The 19,048-nt window shown below is 43.7% G+C and overlaps 1 protein-coding gene across 2 annotated transcripts in view; it reads left to right on the plus strand.

Annotated features, from left to right (window-relative positions):
• The window catches only part of LOC138969244 (THO complex subunit 2-like), a 65,790-nt gene that overhangs the window by 38,402 nt on the left and 8,340 nt on the right, over positions 1–19,048 (plus strand). The window contains exons 32-37 of one of the 2 annotated variants that reach the window (XM_070341988.1): positions 3,978–4,140; positions 4,956–5,239; positions 6,022–6,065; positions 15,478–15,519; positions 17,203–17,274; positions 18,203–18,293. In XM_070341988.1, coding sequence (XP_070198089.1) covers positions 3,978–4,140; positions 4,956–5,239; positions 6,022–6,065; positions 15,478–15,519; positions 17,203–17,274; positions 18,203–18,293 — 696 coding nt within the window. The remainder of the gene's footprint in view (positions 1–3,977; positions 4,141–4,955; positions 5,240–6,021; positions 6,066–15,477; positions 15,520–17,202; positions 17,275–18,202; positions 18,294–19,048) is intronic. The other variant, XM_070341989.1, reaches the window with a different exon arrangement.

The raw sequence follows: 19,048 nt of genomic DNA on the forward strand, positions 1-19,048 counted from the left end.
GGACCGGACCATTTCTTTTCTGATCAGACCCCATGGGTTCCTGTTCAGTCTATAAATGGCGGGGGTTCGTTGGCTGGGCTGACCCAACAGTCGCAGGGTTGTTGTTTTTCTCCCCCTTCGGCTGCTGGAGACGTTTCGTCTTTGGGGCAGGGGTCTTCGCGGCCTCTTGCTTCTGTGGGCGTTTCTTCACAGCCTGCTTCATCGCTTTCGGCTCTTCCCCCTCAAGCTCCCTACACTCCTGCTTTTGAGGAGTTGTCGGGAAGTGAAGAGGAGAGTGAGTCGGAGGACGATAGGGAGGAGGATCAGGGTCGCCCTGAGGTTAACACTGAACCTCTACCCTTGCCGGTTTCTGATGGAACTTCCGAAGCTATGCTTCGTACTTTCCAACAGTACATGACAGACATCACGCGGCGTCTTGACGTCACGGATGCCTCTCTTAAGCGTCTGTCGTCTAGTGTTGACACACAGGACGTGGACCCGGGGTCTGAGGACGAGAGGCAGGAGGCTCGTCCTCGCACAGCTAGAAGGACGTTTGAACAGTTTCAGGACGTCCTTCCCTGAGACGCCCTCTCGTCCTTTGAGTCCGCTTCGGCCCGGGCGCGGGAGGCTCACGCCGCGTCTGCCGGCGGCTCGTTTTATGAACGATCCGGCCGCCGGCAATTCGCGTTCCACCCTAGTCTAAGTGCCACGGTGGAAGCGGCAGCACATCGCCTGAGGAGTACAGATTCACGTGCAAACGCGACCTATGTTCCTCGGGAGGACGCGGGTTCAGTGCCATGCTTTCCTTCGGGAGGCGCACCTCCACTGTTTCCTCGTGTCCAATCTGTTTCGTCCCTCCCTTTTCCCTTTGACTCTCGAACTCTCCCTTTCCAGACTTCGAGTGTTTAGGGTGGGACTGACGGTGATGTGTTCGTTGGGGAGGTGCCTTCGGTCAAGAAGGTGGAACTGAGCTCTGCTTCGTTCCACAATCTTGAGGCCACCGTTTCTTCCACAGTCGAGGCCCAATCACAGGCCTTGACATGGATGAGCACGCTGTCCACACTGTTGGACCCTCCCAATCGGGCAGAGTCCGATTCCACTCGGGTCCTTGACACGGTTCGAGTGGATCGGGCTTTGCATGCCGTGCGATCGTGCGTGACGTCTGCGGCAGAATTGGCCATTGGAACACGGGTCCACTTTATTGGCCCTGTTCCGTGATCATTTTCTGCCTACTTCTATAGTGCCTCCGGATATGAGGAAGAGTCTGAGGAACACGTTTCCTCAGCCTTCTTCCCTCTTTCATCCGGACACTGTTCGTTCTGTGGTGGAGTCCACACGCCAGAGGAACACTGATTCTCTGATGGTTGGCCTCGCTGCTTCGGCGACGGCGGCGGGGAGTAAGAGAAGTGCTACAGTCACCTCCAGCTCCCAGCCTCAGAAGAAGAAGAAGAAGCCAGTTTCACTGCCTCCTTCTTCCTCCTCTTAGGCGCCTGTTGCGTTCCCAAGCAAGACGAAGGGTGCTCAGACAGGTAAGGGGAAGCAGCACCACCAGGGGGGGTGGTCGCAAGCCTGCGCCTGCCCGCCAGCAGAATTTTCAGTGAGTCCCGGCCCTACGTTGACGCCCCCTCAAGTTGCCCCTCTTTCGTCCGGCGGTTTCCTTTTTTCGGGCCCGCGGCATGTGGGGCAGACTGGTCTCCAACCAGTTTTTCTTGAGGGTGGTGTGGTCGGGGTTTTCTCTACCGCTGTCGTCACAACCTCCATTGTCCGCTCTACCTTGGACGTTCCCCCCTCCTCGAGAGCCTGCCAGATGGCAGGCTCTTCAGGACGAGGTGAACTCGTTGGTCGAGAAGAAGGCGGTCTACCCCCTTTCTCAGCCTTCTCTGGGGTTCTGCTCCCGCCTGTTCACCGTCCCCAAAAAGGACGGCCGGTTCAGGCCGGTGTTGGACCTCTCCACCTTGAACTTGTACCTTCACAGGTGCAAGTTCAAGATGGAAACCCCTTCGTCGGTCCGGTTGGCCATCCGGCCAAACGATTGGGCCATGTCTGGGACCTCCAGGATGCTTACTTCCACATCCTGGTGGCCCTGGGGTACCGACATCTGCTCTGGTTCGTTTGGGAGGGCACGGTGTTCGAGTTTCGGGCCCTCCCATTCGGCCTGTCCTTGGCCCCTCTGATTTTCAACGGGGACAACAACACCACATGCTTAGCTTACCTTCGCCACCAGGGGGGCACCAATTCTCGGTCCCTCTCCCTGTTGGCGGAGGAGATTCTGCTCTGGTGCCAGACCAATCAGGTCCGGATGTCAGTCCAGTTCGTTCCGGGGAAACTGAACGCCCTGGCCGACATTCTCAGTCGGGGCGATCAGGTTCTCTCCACAGAATGGACCATCGCTCACAACGTTCTACAGCGTCTGTGGGCAAGGTGGGACCGTCCTCTGATCGATCTGTTCGTAACTCGATTCAGCGCTCGGCTTCCCAGGTACGTCAGCCCCTTTCGAGACATGAATGCGTTCCACTTGGACGCATTCACTCTCTTGTGGAGGCTCCTCGATGCTTACGCCTATCCCCCGACATCTCTGATTCCGAGGGTGCTGGCAAAATATCTGCAGGAACGACCAAGACTGATTTTGGTCGCGCCTTACTGGCCAACAGCTCCGTGGTTTCCAGATCTTCGCGGTCTCACCCACGTAGACCCTCTACCTCTGGATCTGGACGGGGGAGGTCTGCTCCAGCCTCGATCATGCCTCCCTCATCCACGTCCAGAGAGTCTGTGCTTGACCGCATGGCTCTTGTGCGCTCCAAACTGCTTGCACTAGGATTGCACAAGAGTTCAGTAGAGTTTTCCTTGAACGCTAAGAGGCGATCAACTAATCAGCTCTACGACTTACGCTGGAGAGCTTGGGCCACCTTCGCCTTGTCCAAGGGGATAAAGCCGCTTTATCCCTCAACACAGGACTTGGCCAACTTCCTGGTGGAAGTGTATCAAAAGAAGAGTCTTTCTTCTAAGACTCTTCTTGGATACAGATCTGCCATCGCTTCCACGATTGCGGCCGCTACTGGTCGCAGAACTGAACACTTGATCAGGTCCTCCCTCATCGCTAATGTCCTTTCGGGTATTAGCAATGCAGCGGTGTCTAAACCTCTGGTTTCATTTCCCAAGGGGGATGTCTTTCTGGTCCTCAAACTCCTGCGTAGCAATGAGTTTGAACCCCTGGCAGGCATCAGTATCAAGTTGCTGATTTTTAAGACTAATTGTTCCTCATCGCTTTAGCCACTTGCCGTAGACTCAGTGGTATTCAAGCTTTGAGTGGCCTGGACTTTGACATTGAGTTCACCACACAGCAGTGGTTGCTAGCATGGTCACGTCAGTCTAAGGTATGTTTCTTGGGTATATTTTCTTTTACGGTAGTACTGTTCGAAAATTGCCTGGGTATCTTAATCCTTGGATTTAAGTGATTTTGATTAAGGAGTTTAATACTCTACATATCACCCTCACACCACTCTGGTATTCTGTGCAAGAATAGTACTGTCGAGGTAAGTGTTATATTGACTGTAAGGCTTCTTTTTAAGCCTACTGTCTATATGATACTTACCGAGACAGTACTATTAGAGTTTCCCTCCCGCCTCCCCTCTTGATATGTTATGGGCTTTTTGAGGGTCTGCAGCTCATAAAGAAAGAGGACGCGCCACCTACATCCTGTAAGGGGGAAGCACTCGGACAGTGCTTGGGATCCACGGTGGCGCATGGTTATGGGAGATAATTGTACCCACTCAGCGTTTTGTCCAATTTTTTCGGCCTATAATAGATAATGTGCAAGAATAGTACTGTCTCGGTAAGTATCATATAGACAGTAGGCTTAAAAAGAAGCCTTACATTTTTGGTCGCCCCACCATACAGACAACCAATACCATCTTCAGAGCAGTGCTTTTTTATTTCCTGAACATCTGTTCCTTCACAATACAGCATGCATTATGAAGATGTTAACTTTCACATTGCAGGTAAAACGAAAGACGGACGTGGTGGGGAAAGCAAGGCAGAGACCCGGGATGATCGCAACAAGGACAAGTCTGAGCGCAGGGACAAGGGGGAGAAGCGTGAAAAAAGGGAGAGCAAAAAAGCTTCTGTAAACAACATGGATGCTTCGGACCATTCGGATTCACCGTGAGTTTCTTGTACCGGCACATTGCACTGTTAGTGATTGAAATGTAATTGTCTGACTATTTGAACACAGCCATTGGCAGATGTCAGTGCACTTTCGGATGAACAATGTTTATTGTGTGTGTGTGTGTGTGTGTGTGCGTGTGCGTGTGTGTGGACATGTGTGGGTGTGTGTGTGTGTGTGCATCATAATTGTTGTGTATACTGAGAGTTCGTTCCTGTAAGAGCCTCTGGATTTTTGTAACATTTATGTTTTGTTTTTGGTTTTTGTTGTAAAGTGTTTATGATTGTGTTCTATTCCGTCAATGGCGTCATTCTGGTAATGATGTTGTTATTGCTTTTGTAAAGCGCTTTGTGTGTTCGAAAGCGCTATAGAAATCACCATTATTATTATTATTATTATTATTATTATATACATTTGGTTCACAATTTTACCACTGGGGGCGCTGCACTGTACCAAGCTAAGCATTGGTGTTTGAACTCTCTCAGAACAAGTTAAGAAACTATTGCTACACATTGTTATGTTTTGAATAATGTAAGATTGACGATTTATTATTGCACAATCCTAGTATAAGAGCTTCTGAGCCAGGTTCTTTGGAATACAGATAAACATGGTCATGCATAGATTTCAGCGATGTACTTTAACTCTTGCATCTCTAACGTCACTATTTCGGGACGAAAATCTCAGCCCTGATCTTACTTAATTTACTTGTCAAATGAAATGTACTTTCGTTTGAAAGAAAGTTTAGAAAATGGCAAGCAGGCAAACCTGTTTGAAAGAAGAGAAAGCAGATGATGATGGCATGTGTCCTGTGCAGAAAGCACCAGAAGGACAGAGCAGGGGAGGACAAGAAAGGCAAGGAGCCAGCAGCGGCCGCACGAGGGGCCGAGCCAGAGGAGGGAGGGCGCCACAAGGAGGCCAAGGGAGACAAGCTGGGCAAGGAGGAGAAAGCCAAGAAGGGAGACAAGAAGGACAAGGAGCGAGGCAAGGAGCGGGACAAGGGCAAGCGAGGTCACGGGAATCATGAGGACGAGGAGACGGGGCCGTCTACGTCATCATCACATCGACGCAGCCTGGAGCCACCTCCCCTTGATGACAGAGGTGAGGGCTGTGTGCACATTGTGTTGAGATGCTATGGACGCGACAGTGGAACCCCCTGTTTTAAGACCTTCCCTCCCCCTTGTTAGACCCTAGTTATTATTTGTTTGAACTTTTCTTTTCATACCATCTGTACACTTACCTCCATTTTTAAGACGTTTTCCTGACTTTCTTAGAATTGTGTGGGTTTCCACTGAAGCTGCCTGTGCTTATGAACTGTTGGTTTCAGTAACGGTAGATTCACACTCACCTTTTCACATTCACAGTTGGTTAGTAACGGTAGATTCACACTCAACTTTTCACATTCACAGTTGGTTAGTAACGGTAGATTCACACTCAACTTTTCACATTCACAGTTGGTTAGTAACGGTAGATTCACACTCAACTTTTCACATTCACAGTTAGTTAGTAACGGTAGATTCACACTCAACTTTTCACATACACAGTTGGTTAGTAACGGTAGATTCACACTCACCTTTTCACATGCACAGTTGGTTACTAACAAACTGTGCATGTGAAAAATTGAGTGTGAAACCACAGTGGTACCTGTCTTGAGAAGACTTGCCGACGTCAACAAGAAGCACGCCTTCATTGCAGGGGTTCCAACTTCTAAGCTTCTTTCATGACGGGGATACCACATATACCAACATTTTTGGCTGCCGTGGATTGTAAGATATCATGTAGGTAACTGTACTCAGAAAACATGAGAATGATGCCTCTTGTTGTTGTTTGTTTGTTTATTTGAGTGTGTGTGTCTCCTGACAGTTAGCGTTTGCTTGTTGCAGAAATGAAGCGTCGAAAACTGGAGATGGCAGGAACAAGTTCTCAGGTTAGTATAGAGTTAATGGAGGTGTGTTCGTAACCACGCCACAACCACCACCACTTCCAGTGTTCCAGCCAGCCACGTCGCCAGGGGCAACTACGGGTACAGATGGTGCCTGAGGGGCTTGGGAATCCAGGGTCTGCTGCCAGCGACAGAGGCGACTCCATCTGGTGTCGACCTTGGGGCTTTGCTCAGGAGGAGAGGAGGCCTGACAGCCAGGGAAGAATCTACACGTCGTCTGCAGCCTGGTCGTCGTCTTCCTTTAAATCCAATATTTTTCAGGAACCTGTCAGCGATTGCTTGTCCAGTCCAGTCCAGTGCCGTCCATCAGTCCACCTTTTTTTTGTTATCCCAGGACTTCAAGCTGAAATCCAGGCCAGGTTCAAGGCCATCGCTCAGGGGTCATCGACCGTGTTGGAGGTCCACGTCCAGTGCCGTAGCCGATCCATGTTTTGTTTTCGTGTTGGAGGTTATTTCTTCAGCATCAGAGTGTGTTGAGGCCTTCAAGAGTAGCGGTTGTTTGCATGAGGACAGTGCATCATTTTTTCGCCCGTCTTTCTTTGTTTTCCTGCAGTATTTTTTCTGCCTTCTCCTCTTCGCCACTTTTGTGGAAATGAAACCATGCCTCAAGTATTGCCAAGTTTTTGAAGTTCTGTATAGTTCTAAATATGCTGATTGGACCTGAGACAATTGTGTTTCAAGGGCGAAACACTGAATGTAAAGGAAAATCAAGGGAATCTCTTTGTTTTAAAAAATCAAGCTGCCAATGGACATTCAGGTTGGAGTTTTGCACACAGAAAAATCAAGAAAAGTTTATTCATTTGCTTTGCTGAGCAAATATCCAGCCTGTTTGAATGTAAGAAGGGAAAAATCATCCATATTCTTCAGTCAAGAATCCAGTGGAGCCAAAAATATCTGCTGCATCAAGTTGCTCATATTGCTGCTTCCATGAAAATTTTCTGAAGCCTCTGATATGTTGATAAAATGAAACCCAGATTTGTCCTGCTTGCATGAAGTATTCATGTGAGAGAAAATAAATCTGCCAGCCAGTGGGTGTGCACATTTTCACAGACACTGACTTTTAGTGTTAATTGTTACGTGATCGATGAACTGTAGCTGAGATATAAGCTGGACTTTGGATTTGTTCCTTTGTTCCTGTTGTGAGTCGGCCTGTAACCATTCTGCATTCTGAGTAAGCCATCAGGGATGCGGTAATCGTGCAGTTATTTCTTCCCACCTTTGCGTTTCATTGGCAGCTAATTGTCCTTTCCCGCTTCAGAAAAAAGCAGAAATAAAGAAGAAAATATCACATGAACAATTTTGCATTCTAGAGAAAGGTGGCAGTCTCCAGTATCTGTGATCGTCTAGTCTTCTCTCTGAAGGTCAGTTGGAGCATAGTCGCTTCTGCTTCAGTCATTGTCTAAGGAGGGGGATCAGAAACAAGATCTCATCAACCCGCCACAAGAAAAGCTCCAGTCTTCTTGGGTGTACCTGTTGCAGCATTTCCATCGCCCCTTTCCCACCCATTCACATCCAGTCAGTCTTGCCGCTTGGTAATGTTTTCCCCGTGGAATCCAAATTGCCCTACTTTAGAGCTTAAGTCCCTCTTGCCTTGAGAAATGTCCCCAGAATTCCACAAAGAAACCCTGCTTTGCTCTTTGCGCATGAATTGGAGAGATTGCTGTACTAGTCAATGATGTCGCCAAAAGAGTGTCGTCATCAGCTTTGGTCCTTCTGAATTCCAGCTTCTCGAAAGTATTATCCAGATCTTGTTGGTGCTAAAAGACAGACATTTGAATTGTGTACCTGTGGAAAAACTGTTTGAACTTTGAGATTTGAAAGACTTCTAGTAGAAGTACCATGTGTGCTTCTGTTGTGTTGAAACCAGAAGATTGAGAGCAAGCCTAGTCATCAGATGAAGCACTTCCAAGATGAGCCGTCCAGCTGTTGTCACCAGAGAAAAATGTTATCATCATCATCAAAGTCAAGCACCAGAATGTCTGCAAGGAATGCTTGTCTGTCCCTGAGGTAATAAAATTTGGTCTTCGGTGTTACCCTTTGTATGCAGTCATCCTAACAGCATCCTCACAAATGCCTCATCAAGAACCTCCAGATACTCGAAGAATGTCTGCCAGGGAGCCAAAACATCTTCGTGTATATCGGCCATCTTTACTGAGCTACACAAAACAAATCTTCAAAAATTCCTGTCATTGAGCCAAAATAGCCCTCACATTCGACAGTCCTCTTCGGTTAACAAAAGTTCTTCAAGAATTCCTGTCGCCCTGTCAGAACCTGAAAGCTTCTATGACTGCCACTCATCTGCGCTGCGCTAAAGAATCGAGAAGTATCCAAGAAAGCCTGCTGTCTTCACTGAGGTAAACTACCAGAGGGTCTTCAAGATAACCAGTCATCTCCACTGAGCTAGAGTCCTTGCTGAGGTTATGTATCGGTCTTCAAGAATGCCTGTCCACACCTCAGAGCCAGAAGGTCTTCATGAATGCCAGTCATCTTCAATGAGCCAGAGAGTCAGAAAATCTGTCATCTCTAACAAGCAAAGTCACCAAAAGTTCTCGGCGATAGCTAGTTCTCCTCCCTGAGCCAGAAGGTCTTCATGAATGTCAGTCGGTTTTTTTATCGAGCTAGAAGAGTCGGAATCTTTCAAGATGCCTGCTGTCTTCACTGAGCTAGAGAGTCAGAGAGCCTTTCATAATGCCCGCCGTCTTCACTGAGCTAGTGAGCCTTTCATAATGCCAGCACCAGGAACCAGAAGAAAAAATGCCTGCTGTCTTCATTGAGCTAGAGAGTCGAATAGCCTTTCAAAATGCTGTCTTCATTGAGCTAGTGAGTCAGAGAGCCTTTCAAGATGCCTATGTCTTTTCTGAGCTAGAGAGTCAAAGAGTCTTTCAAAATGCCTGCTGTCTTCACTGAGTTAGAGAGTCAAAGAGTCTTTCAAAATTCCTGCTATCTTCACTGAGCCAGAGTTTCAAAAGGTGTTTGGGAATCCTACCATCATCTCTCAGCCACAAGATCTTTTTTGAAAGCCAGTCCTCTGAGTAAAGAATGAGAAAATCCTTCAGAATGCTCAGTATTTTCACCAAGAAGGTCTTCAGCCATGTCTTGTTATCTACGTTGAGCTAAACCAGCCTTCACACCATTTCTGCATCTGTAGTCTGCCGCCGAGAAGCTGTTTGAGGGGGAGGGAAACCAGGGTGCCTGACTCTACCAGGCAGTCATCATCTTCAGAGCTGTCTAACAAGAACTGTACCATTGAATCCGACGAAAATTTCAGAGAAATGCCAGCTAAAATGTGGCTTCTGTGGTGCTATCGTTGACTAGTTAAGCGTCCCTTGTGACTGTGTGGTTACACTACCACTGGCAGGGCTTCACGTGAATGTGCCAAACTTTGCATCCTGCCAGTATTTTGTTGCGTGTTAGTTCTTTTCAGCGCTTCCTTTGTGTTGCTAAAAGACAGTAATGATCAAAACTAGCCACAGTTGATTTAAGTTCGCGCTAAAGGAAAGAAACGATTATTGTTTTACCCTTAAAATCTGAAAACCTGACACGTTTGAGTTCTAATCATGCAAAGTGTTTAGTTTTATTGGCATCAGTGATTTAGGTGCAAAGAACTTCACCATGTGTTGAAACCTTTTCGTGTGCGTTTAACGGATAATGAGCACAGGATGATCAGTGCCAGTGAATGGCAAAATGATATTGCTCAAGTTGAGCATGTGTTGTGTGCAAGTGGACAAGAAATTCTTCATTGTGTATGTGGATTTGATATGTGGAAAAGTGCAGAGAGTATACGCGAACGTAGGGCAAAAGTGAGTTTGATGGCTTTCGTTTTGGATCGTCAATGCGCTGTGTGGATTCGCCACAAAATGTTGGCGTCTGTTTTTCCACTATTTTGTGACAGCCACCAACACTCAATCCATTCCAGTGTGGGAGATGAAGATGAGAAAGGTTTTTGTGTGGAAAAAGTAGTGCTCAGAGTTGTCCATAATCCTCAACAGTTTCCATCATTAAATGACTCGGTAAATTAACACTGCAGAGAATTATGAGCACAAAAATGAAGCTGAATCCTGATTGGGGTTTCTTGTTTCGGTGATAGCGGGATTCTGGCCCAGTGACATGAAACTGTTGAGGGTTATTGGCACTCGAGTGAAACATGTCGGAGTTTCAAGAGTGTGTAACATTGTTTGGTGCAGTGGATAGACGTGAATAGAGAACGCCAGCAAAATGAGGAAATCTTTTTGTGCTAAGAAGTTATGCAAAGTGGATGCTTCAAATGAATGATTTGTGAAGAATAACTGCAGAGTCATACCAGTGAAGTGAATGCTGTGATCTGGCTAGAGTACCAGTGGAGTATACTGTATTGTGAGTGAAGCTGAAGCTTCAAATCGGTGTTACAGTGAGGATATCGGTGAAGTGAGTGTATCAGTAATGAAAGGTGCGATATCTTTTTCATCATGTACACTTAGGTTATCATTAGGCACACAATGCACACACAGAATCATTTTAAGATTGGATATCTCACGCTTCTTTTATGTATTCCTTCTGTTGGTAGTTTGAGCCTATCTCGTATTTAAAGTTTTCCCAAAACATATGTTGAGACCCCTGATAATTTTGAAGTTACTGACGTTTTTATGTTTGGCTGCGCAGCATTTTTGGGGCAGATTTTGATAAAATTGATAATTTTTGGGGGGTGTTTTTCAAGAAAGAGTGTGAGTTTGAATCTGCAGAATTTGTGGATTGTTTTAGGTATAATTATGAAGTAAAAAGTTCTTATGACATGAAACTGAAAGGTATACGAATACGAATCTGAAAGGTAGAGATAATGTGTCATACTCTGCAAAATGTTTGCTGTTGAGGATTCTTTAATTTCTTGTCAGTTTTTGTGTTCTACTTCCCCCCCGCGGGTTAGGGGGAAGAATTTACCCGATGCTCCCCAGCATGTCGTAAGAGGCGACTAACGGATTCTGTTTCTCCTTTTACCCTTGTTAAGTGTTTCTTGTATAGAATATAGTCCATTTTTGTAAAGATTTTAGTCAAGCAGTATGTAAGAAATGTTAAGTCCTTTGTACTGGAAACTTGCATTCTCCCAGTAAGGTCATATATTGTACTACGTTGCAAGCCCCTGGAGCAAATTTTTGATTAGTGCTTTTGTGAACAAGAAACAATTGACAAGTGGCTCTATCCCATCTCCCCCCTTTCCCCATCGCGATATAACCTTCCTGGTTGAAAACGACGTTAAACACCAAATAAAGAAAGAAAGAAGGTGTTCTACTTCTATGCATTATGAATGCTGCTGTAATCGGTGCTAGGAAATTAAAACAATAATTTTTTTCATGGTTTTAGGTCTGTTTTTAAAGAATTCACTATTCATAGGGCAACAAAGCAAATGTTGATTTTGATTTTTCCAAACTCATTAATGCTTGAACTGTACCTGCAAACAGGTGCTTGCTTCAAGGTTAAGAAAATGCAAGTATTCTGGTTGAATCTTGTTTTTGTATTTTTTCCTGAACGTGTTTCTTTTTGAATTGAGCTTCAAATCAGGCTGTCTAAGCATTATGGATGATAGTTAATACATTTTATTTAACTAAGAATTCTGCTATAATCAAAATTCAAACTCAAAAAGTGGGGTCAAGGGCATCAAATTTTGTGTGAGTTTTTGTTGTTGTAAACTGTTATTTTCTAATGGGAAAAAAAGTAGTGCTAAGAAAATTCAAAGAAGCAAAAGAGTTTTATTAAACATTGCAAAAACCAAACCAGCATGGTCATATGATCACTCAGGGAAACTATTCCTATACAGAAATTTTTTATTTTTTTTATTTCAGAAGACTTTTTTCAAAAAATGTTTGTGAGATAAATCATATCAGAACAAATCCTATTGGTGCGTGCATTTATTCTGGAGGATTTGAAATATGTCTGTGTGTGCTTTAAGTTTAGTTTATGTATATGGGTATTGCATCAAATCAACGTCTATACCCTGCACAAGCCTGGAACAGTCGTACAAGCCAAGCCAGAGGAATCCAACTTCTGCACTGTCGCTTCAAAACTACTGCACTGTCGCTTCAAAACTACAACCTTTACCACATATTTTGTCTTTCTCCTTTTTTTCTTGACATTATCCCTGTTTCTTTCTAGATCATGTAAATTGTAATGAAGGGAATTGAAGGAAGTGCTCTAACAATACTCACAACAGCAAGTGAGAGCTATACATAGGGGAAAGATTCTGCCAGCACCAAGCAACTCAAGACTCAAAATTTTACTGTCCTTACTGGACTGGGTGGCCGAGTGGTAACGCACTTGCGCTCGGAAGCGAGAGGTTGCGAGTTCGACCCTGGGTCAGGGCGTTAGCAATTTTCTCCCCCCTTTCCTAACCTAGGTGGTGGGTTCAAGTGCTAGTCTTTCGGATGAGACGAAAAACCGAGGTCCCTTCGTGTACACTACATTGGGGTGTGCACGTTAAAGATCCCACGATTGACAAAAGGGTCTTTTCTGGCAAAATTGTATAGGCATAGATAAAAATGTCCACCAAAATACCCGTGTGACTTGGAATAATAGGCCGTGAAAAGTAGGATATGCGCCGAAATGGCTGCGATCTGCTGGCCGATGTGAATGCGTGATGTATTGTGTAAAAAAATTCCATCTCACACGGCATAAATAAATCCCTGCGCCTTGAATATGTGCGCGATATAAATTGCATAAAAATAAAAATAAAAAATAAATCCCTGCGCTTAGAACTGTACCCACGGAATACGCGCGATATAAGCCTCATATTGATTGATTGATTGAAAACAAAACAAATTGCCATGCAGTGTCCGGCGATGAAATACAGACACTGCTGGTCGCACTCTGAATTGCGCTCCTAAAGCTTTCATCCTCCTGAACATGTTTGCTATATTGATGTTAATTTCAATGCAACTCGTTCTGTTCTTGGGATCCAGAAGACTGGTTCAGCATTGATAGCTCTCACTTACTTACATTGTCTATGTTTAGATTTGAGTGCTTACATTCCTATGTTATTTGTGGTCTGTCTCACTTGTTTAGGAGTCCTGTTTCTTTCTCGTTTTGTGGGCACATTTCTTAACTACTTTCCTTTTCCCCTGTTACTTTCTGTTCATTGTTCTTCTTTCAAGCAATCAAGGTTTTCTTTTGTTTCTTGTCACTTCTGTTCCTCATCTTTTGTTTCTTGTCACTTCTGTTCCTCATCTTTTGTTTCTTGTCACTTCTGTTCCTCATCTTTTGTTTCTTGTCACTTCTGTTCCTCATCTTTTGTTTCTTGTCACTTCTGTTCCTCATCTTTTGTTTCTTGTCACTTCTGTTCCTCATCTTTTCTCATGTTCCCCTCCAGCCGTCTCTGTCATTTTTTTTTTTTTTTCAATTCTTTCTTTTTGTTTATTTGTTTAATTTTTTTTATGTTATCTGTATTCTTCTGTTCAAAATGATGGTGCTAAGAAGAGTAAGAAGTTCTGTGTAAAGAGCATTATAACTTTGCAGTGCTTACATTTTCTCTTTTTTTTTTAAGAGAAATGTATTATGAATTATACACATTATGAATGTTGACACAGGGGTAAAGACTGAAAACGTGTATCTTTAATTTGGAGACATTTCTGGGAAACATTATTGAAGAAAAAATGCCCCTTTTGTCTTCATTCAACCTTTGCGATCGGTATTACATGTAGGTACATTTGGAATATAATGTTACTGTTGGTAAATGTGTTCAGGCCTATTTATGTGAGGGAGTGTCAAATAGAGATAAAGCATGTGGGTGTGAGAAAAAGTAATTGTGTGTGCATATGTATTCATGTTTGAAAGTGTGCCAGTGTGCATCTGTCTTGAAGAGAGAAAGTATGTGGATGGTATGTGTGAGTGTGTGTGTGTGTGTGTGTGTGTGTGTGTGTGCATCTGTCTGTGATTGAAGAGAGAAAGTATGTGGATAGTATGTGTGAGCGTGTGTGAGAGAGGAAAGGATGATGATACTGCTCGTCAACACATTTTTGGCTCCATCTGCATGAGAAAAAGAGACTGAATTGTACATGTAAGTTTTTTCACATCAGGAAGTGTGTGTGTGTGTGTGTGTGTGTGTGTGTGTGTGTGTGTGTGTGTGTGTGTGAAAGATTTTTCATAAAAACTTCATATGTGAATATGGTCTTTAGATTAGATATATATGTCACCACATTCTATGATGGTTAAAGTTACCACTGCAGTTTCTTGAAAATGTGTACATCCTTCAGTGTTGCATTGATATATATTATCTTATGCTTTTGTAACACTAGTTTTATTATGCACAGACTTAGAAAAGCCAAATTCAGTTTCAAATTGTAAACTCATTGTATTGTTGCCAGCTACGACATGAATCTTAAAGATGCTGGTCCACTCAGAGAACTGTAGAAGCAATGATTTGTCTTGTTGTCGCAGATAGGGATATAAACAGTCAAAACATTTACACAACTATCCCACAGATGACTACACATACCGTTAGTGTTGCCAGCCAAGCAAAACTTTGTGCGGTTTGTCAGTTCGCATCTCCTGCCAAAATGTAATTACATGTAACATTTCCCGTGATCATGTTCTGGGGCTAGAGGCTGTGTGCGGTATGCCAAAATGTAATTACATGTAACATTTCCCGTGATCACGTTCTGGGGCTAAAGGCTGTGTGCCGTATGCAAAAATGTAATTACATGTAACATTTCCCGTGATCACGTTCTGGGGCTAAAGGCTGTATGCCAAAATGTAATTACATGTAACATTTCCCGTTTTCACGTTCTGGGGCTAAAGGCTGTGTGCCGTATGCCAAAATGAACCAAATACCATGTTTTATTTACTTTTTTCGTAATCAAACACAATGTCTTGATATAAACTACCCAAGATAGAAATAATTCTCTCTCTCGTCAAGACTAATAGACTTACATGTAGGCTTTTGACGTAATTAGTTCATGTGCATGAGCTCTTGCACTTGGACAATGATAAAAATCAATTCTTTAAAAAAAAATGCTGTCTTTGACTCCTTGCAAGAAGGTTAATGAAACTTTGTGTAGTTTCAAATGGAGAGATGTCCGAAGGGAGGCATGACTGAAATCCCAAGGGTCTCCATGCACCTGGAAGTGAGAAGTCCAGTAACTTTAAGCTGAGATAATTGAGCATTACATGTATTGTATTGTATTGTATTGTGATCTATTGTATTGTATTGTATTGTATTGTATTGTGATGAATTGTATTGTATTACTTTGACTTTTCTCAACACAAATGAAGCAAAGTATTTTCTTACGATATCGACCAGACTTTTGATTGAGCTGAAACAAAAATCCCACAATTTTCCAAGTCTGTGCACAATGAAACCGGTGACAATGGTAGCATGTCAAGATGATTGCTGTATCAGATTGTCTGTCATGTGCCCTTTGCCTCTTGTGTCAAGCAGGACAGCCCCAGCGACAACACTAGTCGATCCAAGAACAAGGTGAGTCCAGGTCAAGGTCAGCCTGACCTTCAAGTCAAGGGAGATCGGTGGTTGCTTGTCCACAGTCATAGTCGTGTGTTTGTCTGCATGACATGTAAGATGTTGTAGTTGGTCATTGGTGAATAAAAACAAGCTAACTGCTGTCACACACACACACCCACACACACCCCCCCCCCCCCCCTAAAAAAAAAGATATCCCAACCACCCCAAAAAACAACCAACAATATGGTATTTTTCTATGAAGGAAAGCCTTGTGCAGTTTGGTTTTTCGTCCTCCTATCTCTTCGTCAGATATGGGGAACCAAATTGTATGTAGAAAAGGGACAGTGTGTTTGCAGTACCACACTGACACTGTTACGGCGTTTCTTTTGTTTGTGTTTTAGGACAACTCATAAAGTAACACACCTGTAAGAAGCAGTTTGTTTCAGTGAACGTGAGAAATTTAAGACCATCCCCCTGTTGAGACCCTATTTTCCCAGATTTTCTGTTAACATCTGTGAATTAACCTCGCTTTTAAGATGACCTCCCTGTTGAGATCTGATTTTCTCAGATTTGTGGAGTCTTGAAGGGGAGTTCCAGTGACTGTACAGGTCAGTGCGCACCCCCCGCGGGTTAGGGGGAAGAATTTACCCGATGCTCCCCAGCATGTCGTAAGAGGCGACTAACGGATTCTGTTTCTCCTTTTACCCTTGTTAAGTGTTTCTTGTATAGAATTTTTGTAAAGATTTTAGTCAAGCAGTATGTAAAAAATGTTAAGTCCTTGCATTCTCCCAGTAAGGTAATATATTGTACTATGTTGCAAGCCCCTGGAGCAAATTTTTGATTAGTGCTTTTGTGAACAAGAAACAATTGACAAGTGGCTCTATCCCATCTCCCCCCTTTCCCCGTCGCGATATAACCTTCGTGGTTGAAAACGACGTTAAACACCAAATAAAGAAAGAAAGATTTTTTCTTACTTATGAACGTCAAGGCAAGTTATGACAAGGTATGATGGCAGTAACTTCAAACCTTAGCCAGATGGAAAGTATGTCATAACAGTTAATTCGTGTGTGTTGTTTGATAGCTGGTTCACATTCATGTGATTATTCAGTGGACGCTTTTTTTAGAAGGTAAGACTTGCACCTGTAGAGTTCTTGGCTGAGGATTATCAGGTTCTCTCGGTGAAGGTCATAGGTGATGAACTGAATGTTTAGATGATGTGAATGGGGTCTTGAGCTAGCACAACGGTTGTGGCAGGGATAAAAGTGCCCAGTAGAAATTCCGGATTTTGAAAATAGTTTTCGGATTTAGATTAAAAATAGTCATTGAATCTCCATCTTCACTTAGATGAGGAGTGCTGAAACTTTTCAAGATGTGTACAACATGTTTTGGCTCCCAGTCTATTGTGTCAAATATCACAAAAATGCTCTGATTTTCTGAGGACTTCGCCACCTCGACCCCCACATGGACTCTTCACCCCTCTAGGGATCTAGCGACACACACACACACACAAGATTTTATATTTTTCCAACATCCGTCCCTGCAGAGGGCAACTTGAGACCGGTTGCATTGGATAGTAAGATTGGTACAAAGTAAACAATGTCTGCAATTCGTGTCCATGATGCAGAAGATAGCATCAGCACAAGAGTAAGCGGCTGATCCCCATCCATTGTATTGAGAGTTCTGGATCCATGTTCCTTTCAGAGCCCGACAGCAGAGAGAGAGTTTGGCGACAGGGAGCGCGACAGCAGGGAACAACGCAAAGAAAAGAAAAGGGTATGTTGAGAGAGATCATTGCTGAGGTGGTGAGGCATCCACAACATTTTTGGTTTGGCTGAATTCTGCTTCTAATCAAGTTTTATTTTTTTCATATGTTTTGGTTTTTTTAACGCATGTGCAAGAAGCTTTTTGAGTCACTTGAGAAAAAGTGACTCTATGTAATCGGTCAGTGTTAGTCTGTCCGGCCGTCCGGCCGGCCGTAGACACCACCTTAACGTTGGACTTTTCTCGGAAACTATCAAAGCGATCGGGCTCATATTTTGTTTAGTTGTGACCTCCAATGACCTCTACACTTTAACGATGGTTTCGTTGACCTTTGACCTTTTTCAAGGTCACAGGTCAGCGTCAAAGGAAAAATTAGACATTTTATATCTTTGACAAAGTTCATCGGATGTGATTGAAACTTTGTAGGATTATTCTTTACATCAAAGTATTTACATCTGTAGCCTTTTACGAACGTTATCAGAAAAACAAGGGAGATAACTAGCCTTTTCTGTTCGGCAACACACAACTTAACGTTGGGCTTTTCTCGGAAACTATAAAAGTGACCGGGCTCAAATTTTATGTGAACGTGACTCATTGTGTTGTGACTAGCAATTTCTTCCTGTCCATTTGATGCCTCATATAATATTCAGAACAGCGAAAGTGACTCGATCGAGCGTTTGCTCTTCTTGTGTTGTGAATAGCAATTTCTTCCTGTCCATCTGGATTGCTGGAGAAGAGTAACTTGCAATGTAAAGTCTGCAAAATTGAGTTTTGTCATTTTTATTGAATGTTTTTTTTTTAGAAGGGTCGAAAATAGTTCAAGCATTGGATGGAAAAAAAGAGGGTTCGTTGGGGAATTGGAAACTTTTAATTTGTTCTTCTTGTCCTAACCAGAAGAGGTTTGGTGTTTGTTGACTCTCCCTTGCTGTGTGTACGCTAGGAGCATTCTATGGATGGTGGCGATGCGGACATGAAGAAGCGGCGTGGTGGAGAGGAGTACTACGACCACCACCATGACCACCACACCCAAAGTTAGTTCTCTTTTCTTTCCTGTACGTATGCTGCTGTCCCGTGATAGGAGAAGGGTTTTAGCCAGGGCATCAGGCAAGCAGTTTTTAGGATTCACATGAATTTAAATGTGAAGTGGGATTGATATTAAAATGAACGTAACTTATGTCATGAAGTAAAATCAACATTAGCATAACATTTAAATTTAAATGTACATGACAAGCAGTGTTCAGATGAGAATCTGTTCCGGCACAGTGTTTTCCTTCAACTTTTAGACTACATTTCAAATAGTAGTTGAAGAGTGCTGAATGATAGGACAAAGTAGTAAACATGCAAGGCTATCAGGCACTTGATAGGACAAAGTAGTAAACATGCAAGGCTATCAGGCACTTGATAGGACAAAGCAGTAAACATGCAAGGCTATCAGGCACTTGATAGGACAAAGTAGTAAACATGCAAGGCTATCAGGCACTTGATAGGACAAAGCAGTAAACATGCAAGGCTATCAGGCACTTGATAGGACAAAGTAGTAAACATGCAAGGCTATCAGGCACTTGATAGGACAAAGCAGTAAACATGCAAGGCTATCAGGCACTTGATAGGACAAAGTAGTAAACATGCAAGGCTATCAGGCACTTCGTATCACTTTGCTATTGGATGAGGAAAAGATCAGGTTTGTAGTAATTTGATAATGTAAAATACATACAAGACTGAAAGCAGGTCACACCACAGATGTTTGTTGTTGTGACTGTATAACAGTCTTCAAGGACCAGTCATA

This window comes from Littorina saxatilis, linkage group LG6, assembly GCF_037325665.1.
Source record: "Littorina saxatilis isolate snail1 linkage group LG6, US_GU_Lsax_2.0, whole genome shotgun sequence".
In the NCBI taxonomy this organism is placed as follows: Eukaryota; Metazoa; Mollusca; class Gastropoda; order Littorinimorpha; family Littorinidae; genus Littorina; species Littorina saxatilis.